The sequence below is a fragment of the Cucurbita maxima genome, unplaced genomic scaffold (assembly GCF_002738345.1).
Source record: "Cucurbita maxima cultivar Rimu unplaced genomic scaffold, Cmax_1.0 Cma_Scf00001, whole genome shotgun sequence".
NCBI lineage: Eukaryota > Viridiplantae > Streptophyta > Magnoliopsida > Cucurbitales > Cucurbitaceae > Cucurbita > Cucurbita maxima.
Window position 1 is genome coordinate 10146899 of NW_019272017.1, and position 16336 is coordinate 10163234.

The 16336-nt window shown below is 33.6% G+C and overlaps 1 protein-coding gene and 1 pseudogene across 1 annotated transcript; one reads left to right on the forward strand and one right to left on the reverse strand.

The window, feature by feature from the left end:
• LOC111487991 overlaps positions 1 to 16336 on the reverse strand; it is a 601695-nt pseudogene that overhangs the window by 101090 nt on the left and 484269 nt on the right.
• On the forward strand, positions 2577 to 8674 carry LOC111489863 (putative potassium transporter 12). Its single transcript, XM_023138292.1, has 10 exons — positions 2577 to 2839; positions 2966 to 3289; positions 3680 to 3908; positions 3979 to 4227; positions 5281 to 5331; positions 5551 to 5811; positions 6018 to 6070; positions 6262 to 6376; positions 6494 to 6748; positions 7402 to 8674. The coding sequence occupies exons 2-10, from the start codon at positions 3029 to 3031 to the stop codon at positions 8445 to 8447; spliced, it is 2520 nt and encodes an 839-aa protein (XP_022994060.1). The 5' UTR covers positions 2577 to 2839; positions 2966 to 3028; the 3' UTR covers positions 8448 to 8674.

The window sequence follows — 16336 nt, forward strand, 5'->3', positions numbered from 1 at the left end:
CGTTGTGCTTCGCCAGAAGAAAAATAGGAACCCTCCGTCAAAAAATCAATCATATATTTCATAAGAAAAGCGTTTCAACCCAAAGAATCCATATATGACTAGAGACATGCTTTCCTCTGTGACAATCCACATCCCTCCATGCACCCTCTCTTGACCCAACATCTCACGTACCTGAAAAATGGAAGATATAACAAAGATGACTATAAAATTATACTCAGTAAGCCACTTACTTGCAGGCTATTATCACATCCTAATCTTAACAAACTTCTACGGTCTTTTCTTTGGCTCTAGAACATCTAGTTCTAGTCTTAGCTCCTTGGGGCTTCTTTGGTTCTTTGTCCTTTCATTTGAACCTTAAGAGTTCATTAGCCAACTTGTGTTTGACTGGTGCCTTGCGAGTAGCTACCTCGGCATGGCTATGAGACTACCTGATGTCTTACCTAGGAAGTGAGTTGCAACCCCCTAGTCCTATGGTAATCCCCTTGTTTTGGGGAGGGCTACCTCCCCCTATCCCATCCAGCTAAATGATCAGTTACGACGTGGGTCTCCCATTCCCCATCCTAAAATGGCTATAGAGCAGTCGAGTTCTTATTAGGAACCCGCTGGTCTCCCACGAAGCTATAACACCAATCACACACAAGTAACCTAAGGGTGTGAAAGTTACGACGTTGGTATGTTGTTAATGGTCAGTTATCTATTGAGAATGTTTGTTTGTTTAATGATCAGATACGACGTTGGTATGTTGTTAATGCCTAGTGAGAATGTTTGTTTAATCCACCACACTTAAATGGTGTGAAAGATATATATTTATAATCAGATAAATTACAAGGATACGGAAAAGGCAAATATTTAGATATATGCCTTTTAATAAAATATCAAATATGATATATATGGTAAACTATAATTTAGTACCAAATATCCTTAACACCCCTGCAAGCTGAGCGTTGGATTTGAACAAATCTTGGATTTGAAAAATTCAAAGTGAGGTTGAGAAACACTTTTCGTGAATATGTCAACAACCTTGTTCGAAGGAGGCGTAGAGAAACACTTTCTTGGCCATCGAAAACTACAGAGGAATTGTCGCTCAGCAACGATGCTGCCTTGGCTCCGGTGAGAATATGTCAACCCAAGAAGTAGAAGGGGAAACCTAGAGCAAGGGATAAAGACCATGTTGAAGCCAGAAGAGTCGCCACAGTCAGTGAAGGAGCCAATTTTGGTTAGAAGGGCGGCGGTAACTTGGTTGGCGAAGAGGCCAGTGCGGCGCCCAGATTCCAAAGGTAAATCTACGTAGAAGATTGATGGGCTTATCAAGATTCCGTATATTTTCGAAGAGAACGTTGATAAAGATCCTAAGATTAGGGTTTCTCTGAAGGATGAAGAGTTGATTGGGAAGAAAATGAGAGATGCTATGTTGGCTAAGGAAAAGCCGATTGGGTTGGAAAAGGTGAGGTTGTATGTACAAAGGATGACAAATGGTGATTTGGAGGTCAATAGGGTAGAGCCGAAAAATAATCAATCGGCTCTACCTGCGGCAGCTATGGTGACTGCCTCTGCGGCATCAAAGCCAGCAGTGGTGGTGAAGAAGAATAGTAGAGGATTTAGAAGCCATTGAAAAGAAAGGATCTGAGTTGTTGACTTAAAAGGGGCTCTGATATGATTAGAATGGTTGTTTGATGTGAAAATTATCTATTTATAATCAAATAAATTACAAACATATAAAAAAAGAAAATATCTAGATATTTGATTTATATTTTTTTTTGGAGGCAGGTTTACAGGGAAGTATAAGTGTTTTTTTTTTTTTTAATTTATTATTTTTCCATTGTGGTTCAAAAAGGAGAAAAAGTAAGAAAATTATTATTTGCTTCATGATTTATTAATTATTGCTGGATTATTATTTCATGCATTAATTTGTAAGAGACTTAACTTTAGAGTGAAAATTTTAAGTTAGTTTTGTTTGTCTTTCCGGCTTTAATTTCAAATTAATTAATTAATATTTTGATGGTGCGCTTTTAAATAATTCAAATCGAAATTAAAATGAAAAAGTTATAACCAAAATAATCGATTAATCGATGACCTAACAGCTTAATAGTGCATCGTAAACAAAAGCAAGTTACAATTTTATATTATTATTAATTTCTTTTAATCTCCAAACTCTCTTTTATTTTTGATTGTTAAAATAAAATTCTGATTTAAAACTCATTTTCTTTGACAAAATATTTTACAATTTTAAATCTTCCAAAATTTAAAAATCATAACTATAATTATTATCTCCAGCCAAACTTTCATTTTTTTTTTATTTTTTTAATTTTGATACAATTATAATGTATCTTATTTAATTTTAAAATTATTATAACAATGGGTTACTATTCAAAATTATTCAAAATTATTTATTGTTTTGATAGAATTATTTTTTCATATTTATATTCATCAAACTTGTTCTAAATTATTTTTAAAATTTATTGACAATTGTTTTTGTGAGCATATTTAAGAATATTTTTGTAAAAAACTATGTGCACTACTTAGCATACCGATTCAACGTATTAAACCTTCAAGACAATCATTAAAATTGGGAACGACTTACCTTCTACAATACAAACCCTAATCCAGTTCAAACAACCAATTTTTGTTTGAATGTTTGAATGTTTGAATGTTTGAATGTTTGAATGTTTGATTAAATTAGAGAGAATTTAAAGAGCCATCTATCAATTCAATTATTGAGATGCGTGGGCTGTGACGATGTGGCTTCATTCAATAATATTTCCAGGACGCAAGATCAGAATAATTGAGTGACCGTGGCGGTTCGCGGCGGGTAGGCCACTAGCCAGGAGAGGAGGCGAAGGTTAACTCCCATTGGAACCTTGATATTTGTCATTTCCTGACTCTCGTCTCTATCTTCGCCTCGTTTTGCTAAATCCACCATTACCATTTCCAACACTGCGCATTTCTTGCTGCCTTCGGTTTGAAGGTAGCATAGGGAGGAATAGCTGCGGCGGAGGCAAGTCGAGGTTATCGAGGACTTGGTGGAGATATGGAGCAAGAAGATCGGATTGAAGAAGATTGCTCCAGGTTGCTGCGGAGGAATAGCGTTACTGGTAGTAGTAACGATTACAGGTGGGTTGATGGCAGTGAAGTGGACTCCGAGTCGCCTCCATGGTCGCTGTTTGAAGAAAGAGAAAGCGGAGATGGATATGGATCTATGAGAAGGAGATTGGTTAAGAAGCCCAAGAGAGTCGATTCTTTTGATGTTGAAGCTATGGAGATTGCCGGTGCCAACTATCACCATTTAAAGGTATATCTTCTTTCTACCCTTCCAATCCACTTCTCTTACTTGCTCCTGTGAATAAATAGAGCATCTAGTTTTTTGGTTCTTCTTTGGCCGCCACGAAGATAATCGACATATTAAGATCAAATTACCGAGAAACTGTATATATTCATTGCTTTCTTCTTTTAGTTTTGTTAAAAATATCGTTTTAAGACTATGTTCATTAGAAGCTGTGGAGATTTGTGAACTTACTTGGTGCTAAACAGTGCAAACAACAATAGCTCTGAATCGTCCACCTGGATTGAGTGATAGCAAAATAACCTGTATGTGAATAAACTGTACTGTAGCAGAAAGTAAAAACAAAAAAGATGGAAATAAGCTAAAGCTCTTCAACTGAATTGTTTTGTGTTGAATCAGGATGCTTCCATTTGGCAAACTATTGCTATAGCATTTCAAACACTTGGTGTTGTATATGGTGACATGGGTACAAGTCCATTATACGTCTTTGCTGATGTATTCAGCAAGGTGCATATTGAGGCAGATGTTGACGTCCTGGGGGCTCTATCCTTGGTGATTTACACAATTGCTCTTATTCCGTTGGCAAAATACGTTTTTGTAGTGCTCAAAGCCAACGACAATGGTGAAGGTATGAGCTCAGCAATAGTTTTGTTCCCCTTCCTATATTTCCTTATCATAACTTATTTTCTTCATTGTAGGAGGAACATTTGCATTGTATTCACTGATTTGTAGGTACGCCAAAGTTAACATGCTGCCAAACCGTCAGCCAGCTGATGAACATATCTCAAGTTTTAAGCTCAAACTACCAACTCCAGAGTTGGAAAGGGCCTTAAATATCAAAGAAACTCTCGAGAAGAGATCATCCTTGAAAACTCTTATATTGCTGCTGGTTCTGATGGGCACTTCAATGATTATTGGGGATGGTATTCTAACCCCAGCAATATCAGGTCTTCGATGATTGCCATCTCTTTTTTCCTTCCCATAATAAACCAAAAAATTATTTGTATATCAAAAGATACATAATAAACCATTAGAGGAGAATTTTTTTTTTTTTTTTTTTATTATAAAAAAACATCCTGTCTTATTCATGTGTTGACTAGGAAAAAGTCTCGTGCATGAATCGAAGAAATCTTTTACAATCTCACACAACTAAGAAGTTGATTAGATGTTTACCTTCCATGGTTTTATTATGGTTTTAGCTCTATTGCATGTTATTAATTTTTTTTTGTGTAAAAATAATGTTGAGTATGTAAAGACCTGGTCAAATTCTAGACTCTTGAGGATGCTAAGATCACCCCTTAGGGCTTTAGAATAAGGTGAGTTTAATGTTCTCTGTCACCCTGTCATTCAAAATTTCTCTGGTTAGTAAGTTCTAAAATTACGAAGAAGCTGTAATTATTAAGTTCTAAAATTGCGAAGAAGCTGTAAAAAAACAAACAAGCAATGGTATTATCATGAGAAAAGCATATACAATGTTCGAACTTTGGTGTGAAGAGATTAGAGAAGTGTCCCCTGACCAAACATCTTCCATAATCATCTAGTCCTTTCCTCATTGTGGATTCGGCAAGTGTTTGGAGCTATGGATTTTTTTTTTGATTTGGATCTAAAACTGACTGCTTCCTCCATCCCATAGTTGCAACAAATGAGTGCCACATTTACAAAAAAGAGTCATATTCTTCAATCAGATGCTTTCAGTAACTAGCCACCAAGATCCTTTAAATCTGAGATTACCCTCTGGTTCAACAAATGAGAGCCTCCTTTTGAATCATCATACCCCTTCCTTCATAAAGCTTTAATGTCCATTTCCAAAAATGTTGCAATTTTGGCTTGAATTATGGGAAGAGCTAGAAGATGGTGATAAGTATTTCCTTATTATTAAGTAAACTTTGTTTCACCTTTTTAATTGGACATAAGATCTACATTCCATTATCATTAATTAACTGGCATTGAAAGGTACTAAACTGTAATCTTTTTAAAATTCTTTTAACTTTGTACTGCAGTGATGTCTGCTGTGAGTGGTCTGCAGGGACAGATAAAGTCATTCGATACAAGTTGGTACCTTTCCTTTCTTTCTTATTCATGTATTATTACTGCTCATTAAAATTTTGTTTGGCATGGCTCAAATGAACTATTGAATTTTGATTTGATGTCGATTAGAGTCAATCTAAAGAAATATGTGGCTAGAATGCAAAAGGGTTCTTCTGCTTATTGAATTTTCACTCTACATTATAGACGTTTAATTATGTCCTCGTAATTTCTCTTGTTTGCAGATGCTGTGGTCGTTGTTTCAATTATAATCCTTGTGGCCTTGTTCAGCATACAGAAATTTGGGACGGGGAAAGTAGGATTTATGTTTGCTCCTGTGCTTGCTTTGTGGTTTTTTAGCCTGGGATCTATTGGAATTTACAATTTAGTGAAGTATGATCTCACCGTTATAAGGGCTCTCAATCCCGCTTACATCTATTTATTCTTCAAGAAAAATTCAAATAACGCATGGTCAGCTCTTGGTGGTTGTGTTTTGTGCGTAACAGGTATGACTTGCCTTCTTCTACCCTCATGTTATCCATCGACTTTTAGTCTGCTCTTGTTTTTAATGTGTTATCTTCATATGGGGTTCTTTTTTCTTTTTATGCTACATACTGTTAATTTATAATCTATTCAATGATGAAGTTGAACTAGAAAAATATAGAGATGGCTCATCTTAACAGATGTAAAACGTTTTATAATGTCATTTTAGGAGCTGAAGCAATGTTTGCTGATCTAGGCCATTTCACTGTGCCAGCCATACAGGTAAACCATAACCACTCAACCACCTCCCCCCCCCGCCAAAAAAAAAAAAAAAAAAAAAAAGATACCACCCTACATAAGCGCACAAAAGAAACGAGTAAAGATAAAGAAACTGCTGAATTTTTCCCTTTGAAAGATTGCGTAATGAATCTGTATTGCTAAAAGCAACTTAAGTTTACGTACATTTTGGACAGATTGCCTTCACTTGTGTTGTTTTCCCCTGCCTTCTCTTGGCGTACATGGGTCAGGCTGCATATCTCATGAAACATCCAGATTCTGCAGAAAGAATATTTTATGATTCTGTGCCAGGTGAAAATTGTCAATGTGGAAGCATTCATTTACTTCAGTCCATTTATTTGGCTTCGTTTTTGGCAAGTTCTCGTTTTAACTAGCCTGCTTTGGTCTCCTTGGTTTCTGAACAAACAGCAAGTCTTTTTTGGCCAGTCTTTGTGACAGCAGCACTTGCTGCTATGATTGCGAGCCAAGCAATGATATCTGCAACCTTTTCTTGTGTCAAACAATCTATGGCTCTTGGATGTTTTCCGAGAATGAAGATAATTCACACATCTAAGAGACGAATGGGTCAAATTTACATCCCTATGATCAATTGGTTTTTGATGATAATGTGCATACTTGTTGTTGCAATATTTCGAAGGACTACAGACATCGCCAATGCTTATGGTTAGGTTCCTTCCTCCCTTTTTTTTCTCTTATGGTTAGGTCCCTTTTTTTTTTTCTCTTAGGACTACAGACATCGCAATGCTTATATATTCTGTATGAAGCACTACATACGCTTTGCATTTTTGTTGGAGGTGAATGCTATATTATAATCTGTTATCAACCCACGCCCTTGATTGCTCACAAGCAAGACTTTATGTTAAGCCTCCAACAACCAGAACTTCTGTAAGGAGGGGAAAAATGGGAAACAAATTTCGAGTGAGTTAGAGGAAAGCAAGGCAAGTGTGGCGAGATTTATTGACTAAGTATTCAGATGTCGAGAGTTGGACCTCATTGATAATCTACGTTGTGAGGTAGCTTGTAGTAGGGGCATTTCAATGAATTTTATCATCGGTTGGGATTTACGTCTAACACATTATTGATGATTACAAAACTTCGAACACTTCTGATAAATGTACACGGGAAATTTTATTTGTTGTTGATCCATGATGGCACTATATATTTTGTATGAAATTCTTATTCTTCCATTACCCATGGACAAATGATTCCTTCATCTTGTAGAGATCTACTGTTTTTTAAACACAATATATATATTTTTTCTGTTTGTATTTGTGATTCCACTTGATTTCAATGCTAATAATTACTTCCTGTTATAGGTATTGCTGAAGTTGGTGTGATGCTGGTGAGTACTGCTCTGGTGACCCTAGTAATGCTTCTGATCTGGCAGACAAATTTGTTTCTTGCGTTATGTTTCCCACTTGTATTTGGATCAGTGGAACTTATCTACTTATCTGCAGTTTTATCAAAAATCAGAGAAGGTGGGTGGTTGCCACTTGCTTTTGCTTCCGTTTTCCTCTCTGTGATGTACATATGGAACTATGGGAGTGTGTTGAAGTATCAAAGTGAGGTGAGAGAGAAGATATCAACGGATTTCTTGTTTGAACTGGGATCTACCCTCGGAACTGTAAGAGTTCCAGGAATTGGTCTCCTCTACAACGAGCTTGTCCAAGGCATTCCAGCAATTTTTGGGCAATTTCTTCTCACCCTTCCAGCCATCCACTCCACAATTGTGTTCGTGTGTATTAAATATGTTCCAATACCCGTGGTTCCGCAAGAGGAAAGATTTTTGTTCAGAAGGGTTGGTCCAAAAGACTACCATATATTTCGTTGCATCGCGAGATATGGCTACAAGGATGTGCGGAAGGAAGATCACCATGCATTTGAGCAGCTTCTGATGGAAAGCCTCGAGAAGTTCTTAAGAAAGGAGTCTGGCGAACTTGCCCTGGAGAGCAATTTGAATGAGCTGGAATTTGATAATATTTCAGAGAGGTTGAGGGATTCTTCTCCAACCCCAGGTGGCATTGATGTGAATGAGGAGCTGAGAATTCCATTGATGGAAGAGGCAAGAACTACAAGCTCCGAAGAATCTCTTGGGGCGCGGTTGCCATCCAGCATCATGGCATCGGGTGACGACCCTAGTTTGGAGTATGAGCTATCAGCCCTTAGGGAAGCCATGGATTCAGGATTTACATATCTACTGGCACAAGGGGATGTCCGAGCAAAGAAAAACTCATTTTTTATTAAGAAGCTTGTTATAAACTATTTCTATGCGTTCCTAAGGAGGAACTGCAGGGGCGGTGCAGCAACAATGCGAGTTCCTCACATGAACATCATGCAAGTTGGGATGACTTACATGGTTTGAGGAGACATTAGTATTATTATTATTATTATTCTAAATCTCCACAGTCTGCTCAGGAACAACTCCTGACTTGGAAAATATTTACAGATGGTTAGGCTGAATAAAAAAGTATGTAGTTTAGTTTTTATGTTGTTTATGAATGACCGACCTACTATTTATTAGGTTAGTTGTGGTTATAATCTATAGATTTCAATCTCTCTTCTAAGTGTTCATTACGCTTTAGTTGTTTTTTTTTTTCTTTTAAAGTAAAGTGGCAAACTGTAAAGCTTCAGTTTAAATTTGCATTATTATATCTCCATGAGCTATATTGAATTGTTGTATAACATGATTAAAAGTAAGCTAGTATGCATGTTATAAATTAGTGCTTGTTCATAATAAGACCTGACCCCATAATTTTAGCAATACATGTACAAAGAAAAAGAGGTATTTTGTATTCCACCCTCCCATATTCTTGGACTCTTCAGAATGTCAAGTTTATCAAATTCCACATCCAAATCTCTCTGAAATGTCATTGAGTTTTGAAAGTTGAAATGCCCAAAATAATACAATTTTATGATCGAATTTAAATAGAGAATAGAAAAAAGATACCAATTTCATAGTCTCCCTGCACCTGCGGGTTTCTACCATCTTTTACGAGTTACCCAATTTCAACTCCAATTACAAGGACGAGAGTTAAGAACTTACAACGAGCTTTAGTCACTTATATTCAAACTATGATGAGCTTATTAAGAAATTTTAGAAGACGTTGGAGTCCTTCCCAACATGTCGTGCAAAGTTGAGCTTCATAATAATTTTGTGGGAGTTTTAATATGAGAGTTAACGTTATAGTGTAATCCACATAGGTTATCACATTTCATCGTTAACTAGTCATTTTAATATGGAGGTTATTTGTATATTTAACTCACATGTATTAAGATTGTCAAATGCTATATAAAACTTCTTTTCTTTCATGGCAAACATCACATTTTAGAATTGAAAATAATCGAGTTTTTATTTTAGTGTTGTAGAGAACTAAGTTTTTTTAGTATGCAAATTTTTGTGTTTAGAATTTGCCTCTTAAAGTCATTCAAGTGGTGTTGATCCAACCTTTTGTGGAGTGATATGAATCATGAGTTTAGAAACCAATTTTCTTTCTATTATTTTAATCATTAAGGTAATCCATTCCAAAACTTTTCATTGGGTTGGTTCTTATCGTTTATAGTTTCTTAGATAATTTAAATTTAAAGATCATGTTTTTCAACAAAGTTTTTAGTTCAAATCCCAAGACTTTCCTAACATCATGGTGTAAGTCACCCATCACAATTTTCTTAAGGTTGTAGGTGAGCTTAGCCATTGATTCCTCCTCCTGGGACCATCTAAGTCATTACACTATCTCATGCAAGTTGAGTTGCCCTCATCAGTCATGGGCTCTTGGGTCATGTTAGCAACCTTTTTGTCTCCTTAATAGGCTCTATATTTATCGCTAGCGGAAACTCCTCTAGTAATACCTAATAAGCTCTTATTCCTATGTTATTTCAGACTCTAAATAGTGTAAGACATATTTTTCTCCATGTAGAATTAGAGCTCCCTCAATAGTATCTTCTAGTGTGCCACAAGTCTTTAAATGAGTGATATCACATTCCTCTATACTAAGTAGTCTCTCACTAGTTGAGTAAGTTCATGATTAAGAGTTATTTCCTAACCATTCATACATAGTACTAGTCAATTAACACAATCATAAATGACCCTAAATGTGGCTAAAGGACTGAAGTATAGTGAACATTGTTGGATCGGTATGGCAACCCTAGAGGGGGAGGGGTGAATAGGGATTTAACGATAAAAGTGTTTAAATGTGATTAATTTTTCTAATGATGAAGCTTTTTACAAATAAGTAGAAGATGATAATATAGAACAAAATAATTATCAAAACAATAATCACAATAATCAATTAGAACCTGCAATAAATCACAATAATAATTTTGAAATTAAATAAGAAAGAGTTAGAAAAAATGACACCGTAGTTTTATTATAGTTCAGTCAAACTTGACCTACTTTACTCCCCAAGCGTCTCTTGTGAATTTGAATAAAGAACTTTCTCGACTCTTTCCACGGATTAGAGTCAAACTGCTACACCACTCTTTTTACGAGTTTAAGAGCAAACTCAATCCTTTCCACGACGCAGAATCAAACCGATACAAGTATTTGAATTTGATAGTAACACACCACAACTCTATCAAAGAGTAGATTTACAATTTGGAACACTCACAACTATTTCCTCTCAAGAATAAGATGAAGAGAAATAAACTTGTAATCTTGGAGAGAGCAACAAACAATGGAGATTTTGAGCGAGGATTGGAGAATTTATGGAAGTTGTGTGTTTAAGATGTGGGGAAGTTGATGAGTGTAATAGAGAAGAAAAAGTGGCAAAATGTAGGAATCAATATTGTCCATTAGATTGTGTTAGGAATAATGGAAGGTGGAGATTAAAAGTAAATAAATAAGAAAATTTTACAAATTCATTTATTTAATTTTTTTAATATAATAATAATATAATATAAAAATAATAAAAAACCATGTGAATAATGGTCACCCGATAAATTCAAAATTTATTATAAATATAATAATATAATAATAATAAAAAGTAAGTGAGTAAACACAAAAATTTTATAATATAATAATATAATAATATAATATAGTAATAATAAAAATCGATAAGAGTAACGGTTAGATTCAAATTTATATTATGTAAAAGTTATTTTTATTTAGAAATATAATAATAAAGAAACTCCACGATTTGTTATTCTTCTAAAATTATAAGTGTCATACTTTGATATATTTTGATTTTGCTGCCACATCATCATGTCGGGTATATTGTCTCTACTGCAATTTCTTCGTTTTAGCTCTGATTTGAGTAATTGAAAAGTCGTTAAAATCGTTATTCCCAACGTTATACTGTGTACAGTTCAAAATACTGAAAATAGATAATAATTAAAAGTAGGTTTGTTATCATCAAAACATCAATTAATTGATTGAAATGAATTAAAATGAGATCAAAGGTCAAAAAGCCTCCTCTTTTTGAGATGACGACAAACCATTTCAAGAAAAAAATTCATAAAAACAAAGTAATACAGTGTCCATGTAATTATATCAATACATGCAATATAAAAGCATATTCTTCCCCTATATTAATGCCTCAAGAAATTACGAAACATTCATAAATTATAAAACAACATACCTAAAGCATATTTTTCTTAATTTTCTCCCACAATCATAAAAAATAACAATTAAAAAATAATAAAGGAAGAATGACGAAGTGGCTCCCGAGACAACAATTATAAACGAAAATTATAAAATACAAGATATATCACAACCAATAATACCAAACCAAGCCTATTTTTGCAAAAATTTTCTTCATTCAACAGCTTGGTAAAAATATCTGCTAGTTGATTATTAGAGTTTACAAAATCAAGAATAATATGTCAATTTTGCACATGCTCTTGAATAAGATGATGTCTAATGTCAATATGTTTAGTTCTATAACGATGAATAGGATTTTTGGTTAAATTAATAGCACTCGTATTATCACAAAATATAGGCACACTATCAAATTTTAATCCAAAATCACAAAGAGTTTGTTTCATCCAAAGAATTTGAGCACAACAACTAGCAACAACTAGCAACCGCAATATATTTTGCTTCGTTAATATATAAGGCAACCGAATTTTGCTTTTTACTAAACCAAGAAACTAAGGAACTACCAAGAAATTGACAAGTTCCACTAGTACTTTTACGATCAAGTAAGCTTCCGGCAAAATCCGCATCAGAATATCCTACCAATTTAAATTCAACATTTATAGGATACCACAATCCTAAATCAATAGTTACAAGCAAATATTTAAATATTCTTTTAACGGCTTGTAAATAAGATTCCTTAGGACAAGATTGAAACCTAGCACCAAGACATACACTAAACATAATATCAGGTCTACTAGCAGTCAAAGTAAAGTAAAGATCCAATCATACCTCAATAAGTTTTAATATCCACACTTTTACCTTTTTCATCTTTGTCAAGCTTAGTGGATGTGCTCAGGGTAGTTTTTGCAATCTTACCATCATTGAACTTGAACCTTTTGAGCAAATCTGTATTTCTCTTGATTGATGAAGATACCATCCTTTAGTTGTTTGATTTAAAGTCCAAGAAAGAAACTAAGTTCTCCCATCATACTCATCTCAAACTCACTAGGCATACATTTAGAAAATTCTTCACATAAAGAAGATTAGTAGAACCAAATATGATATCATCCACATATATTTGCACTAATAACATATCGTTTTCTTAATCTTAATAAAGAGTGTAATGTCGAGTTTACCCATTTTAAAATCATTCCCGATAAAAAAATTACTAAGTCTATCATACCAAGCTCTTGGAGCTTGTTTTAAGCCATAAAAAACCTTTTTCAACTTATAGACATGATGAGAAAATTCAACATTTTCAAATCCGGGAGGTTGTTCTACATAAACTTCCTCTATAATATAACCATTCAAAAATGTATTTTTCACATCCATTTGATACCATACAAAATTTTTGTAAGAAGCAAAAACAAGTAACATTCTAATAGCTTCTAATCTAGCCACGAGTGTAAAAGTTTTCTCATAATCTATGCCTTCCTCTTGACAATAACCTGAGCTACAAATCTAGCTTTATTTCTAATGATATTCCCATTTTCATCCCTTTTATTTCTAAAAACCCAATTTATTCCAATAATAAAAGTATTAGAGAGCCTACGGACTAATTCCCAAACTTTGTTCCTTTCAAATTGATTTAGTTTTTCTTGGAGAGCTAAAATCCAAAATTATCATTTAGACTTTTTGGTTCAATTTGAGAAACAAAAGCAAGATTATTAAATAAATTAATAGAAGAACGAGTTTTCACATCTTGTTCGAGATCACCAAGAATCAAGTCCTTGGGATGAGATAAGACATACTTCTATTCTTTTGCCACTAATGAAGAACCTTCTTTCTTTAAGGTCACCTCTTCTTTACTCCAAACAATTTCTTTGCCTTTGTCACTAACAAGTAAATCTCCAAAATTTCTTTATAAATCATCCCTACAAATAGACCATTCATCAAATAACACCGACATAAATTCCTCAATAACTAAAGTTCACTTATTAAGAACTCTATATGCTTTACTCACATGAATAACCAAAAAAAATATCAATATCCGTTTTTGAATCAATTTTCCAAGCTTTTCGTTCAAAATAAAACATTTTCAACAAAAAAAAACTTTGAAATACCCAACATTTGAATTTTTATTATGTCAAAGTTCATAATGGATTTTATCCAATGAAGATCTAATTAAAACTCTATTTAAAATATAACAATCGATATTAACGGCTTCCACCCAAAAGTATTTAGATAAATCATACTCATTTAATATTGATCTAGCAAATTTTTGTAAAGTACGATTTTTCCTTTCAACCACACGTTTTGTTGAGGAGTCATTGGAGAGGAAAAGTCATGAGAAAAACCATTATTTCACACAATGTTTCAAAGGCAACACTATCAAATTCCCCTCTCCATGGTCACTCCTAATTTTAGTAATTAAAAAACTTTTTTCATTTTTAACTCCTTTTACAAAACTAGCAAATCTTTTCAAAACATCATTTCTTATGTTTTATCATCAAAACCCAACTAAATCTTGAAAAATCATCAACTATAAGCATAATAATTTCCTCCCCAGCTATTTAAGAAGGGTCAAATAAGTCCATAATAATTGAAGAGGTCTAATAGTAGAAATCATATTTTTAGATTTGGGAGAAGTCTTATTACCCATTTAACAAGTGATGACAAATTTTATTTTTTTCAAATTTATGTTGAGGAAGACTTCTAACTAATGAATTTTTTCTGAAATATTTGAAATAAAGTGCATACTAGCATGTCCTAGTCTTTGATGCCATAGCTAAGAGTTATCAAGCAAAACGAAAGACTTTTATCATTTGTAGGATAATCATTCAAATCAATAGTATACACATTATCATCTCTATTTCCTACCAACAAAACTTTCCTATCGGTAGCATTTTCAATTATGCAATTTTTCTTATCAAATACAACTCTAAAACCTTTATCACATCATTGACTAATACTAAGTAAGTCATGCTTTAAACCATCAACTAACAATACATATTCGATGAGAGTACAAGAGTCATTACCTATAGTACCCTTACCAATTATTTTACCCTTCTTGTTATCACAAAAGGTTACTAAGCCACCCTCCTTCTTGGAAAGATTCACAAACTTGGATTGATTACCCGTCATGTGTATTGAGCAACCACTATCTAAGTACCACTTATTTTTCTGGGAGACTTTCAAACAAACCTAAAAAACAAAAATATTCAAAATTGACATTTTGGTACCCATACTTGTTTGGGTCCTAGAAAGTTAGTCTTCACAAATTTAGGAATCCATTTCATGTTTGCATTCATATTAAAGACATTGTATTTAGACACGTAACAAGAATAATCTTTATGTCCAAACTTACCACATGAGAAACAAACAACATCATGCAAAAATTTATTTCTTGGACTAAATTTATGTGTTCTATTTTCAATGGAAAAATTATTTCTTAGGACATTGTTGAACTTTATGTTTTGAGAAAATTTTCTTCATGAAGGAATATTTTGAGAATTTTCAATTTAAAGAACTTAGGTTTAATATGACCTTCAACACCGTAATAATGATATATAGGCACAAATCTAGATTTATCATACTTAGATACAAATTTACATGAGTTTGACTTAGACATGATATGGGATGCTTTTACACATATTGTTTTAGAACTTGAAGTGTAGAACATTCATCAATATAGTCTAATCCTCTTTTATCACCATATGACTTACCTCCTTCAAGTATTTATTTAATTTTTGAGTAGTTAACCTTTTAATAGACTTTTTAGCCCTACTAAATTCTGGCAAATTATTTGATTCATTCAACAATCATGCTCAAGAAACTTAACTTTATTAATAAATGTATTTTTCTCATTACAATCAAATACATGTTTTTCACAAGGTACATCAATTTTAACAATGACCATTTCATTTAATAAAGAATTATTTTCAATAATTGAAGTCTTATATTTCTTTTTAAGCCCAACATATTTTGAACTAATTTTTCTAAATCAATTTGCATCTCATCAACAAATTTAAATAATTCATGATATGAAAGAGATTCAAGAATTATCTCATCTTCTTGTTCACTATAAGCCATGAAGCAAAAATTTGCTAGTCCTTCATCACTTGCGCTTGTACTTTCATCACTATCATCCCAAGTAGCCTTCATTGCTTTCTTCTTGGATTTCTTAGAAGATTTGAGGAGAGGACAATCCATTCTTATATGACCCGACTTTTTACATTCATAACATATTACCTCATCGTTTTTGCTCTTTTCACCCTTTGACTCTTTTTGGTTGGTGAAATGTGATAAGGCAACCCTAATCCTCAGCATAACGATCCAAGGTTTTGTTTTAGCAAAAACCCTTGAATCAAAGTAATTAACACCTCCTTATACGAAATTTGGATCAACCAAGAGATAAGGCTAGATTTAGATTACCTCTTACGATCGAAGATCTAGAAGCAAGATTTGGAACCTTGTTCTAAATTGAGTCACTCCACAATCTAACTTATCAAGACTTGATTGAATGACTCGGGTGCAATTCTACCATAAGAATTGCTTGAAACTTAGAAATGACAAATATGATGCTCGGATTTCTAATGGAAACATCTAAATTTGAGATCTGAATTACATTCATCCACGAATCTGATTTTTACATAACATATTGTGGGTATTTATAATCTCTCGACAAAAGACGTTTGTGGGATTCAATCCCGATCCCCTTTAATCTCCACAAAAGACGA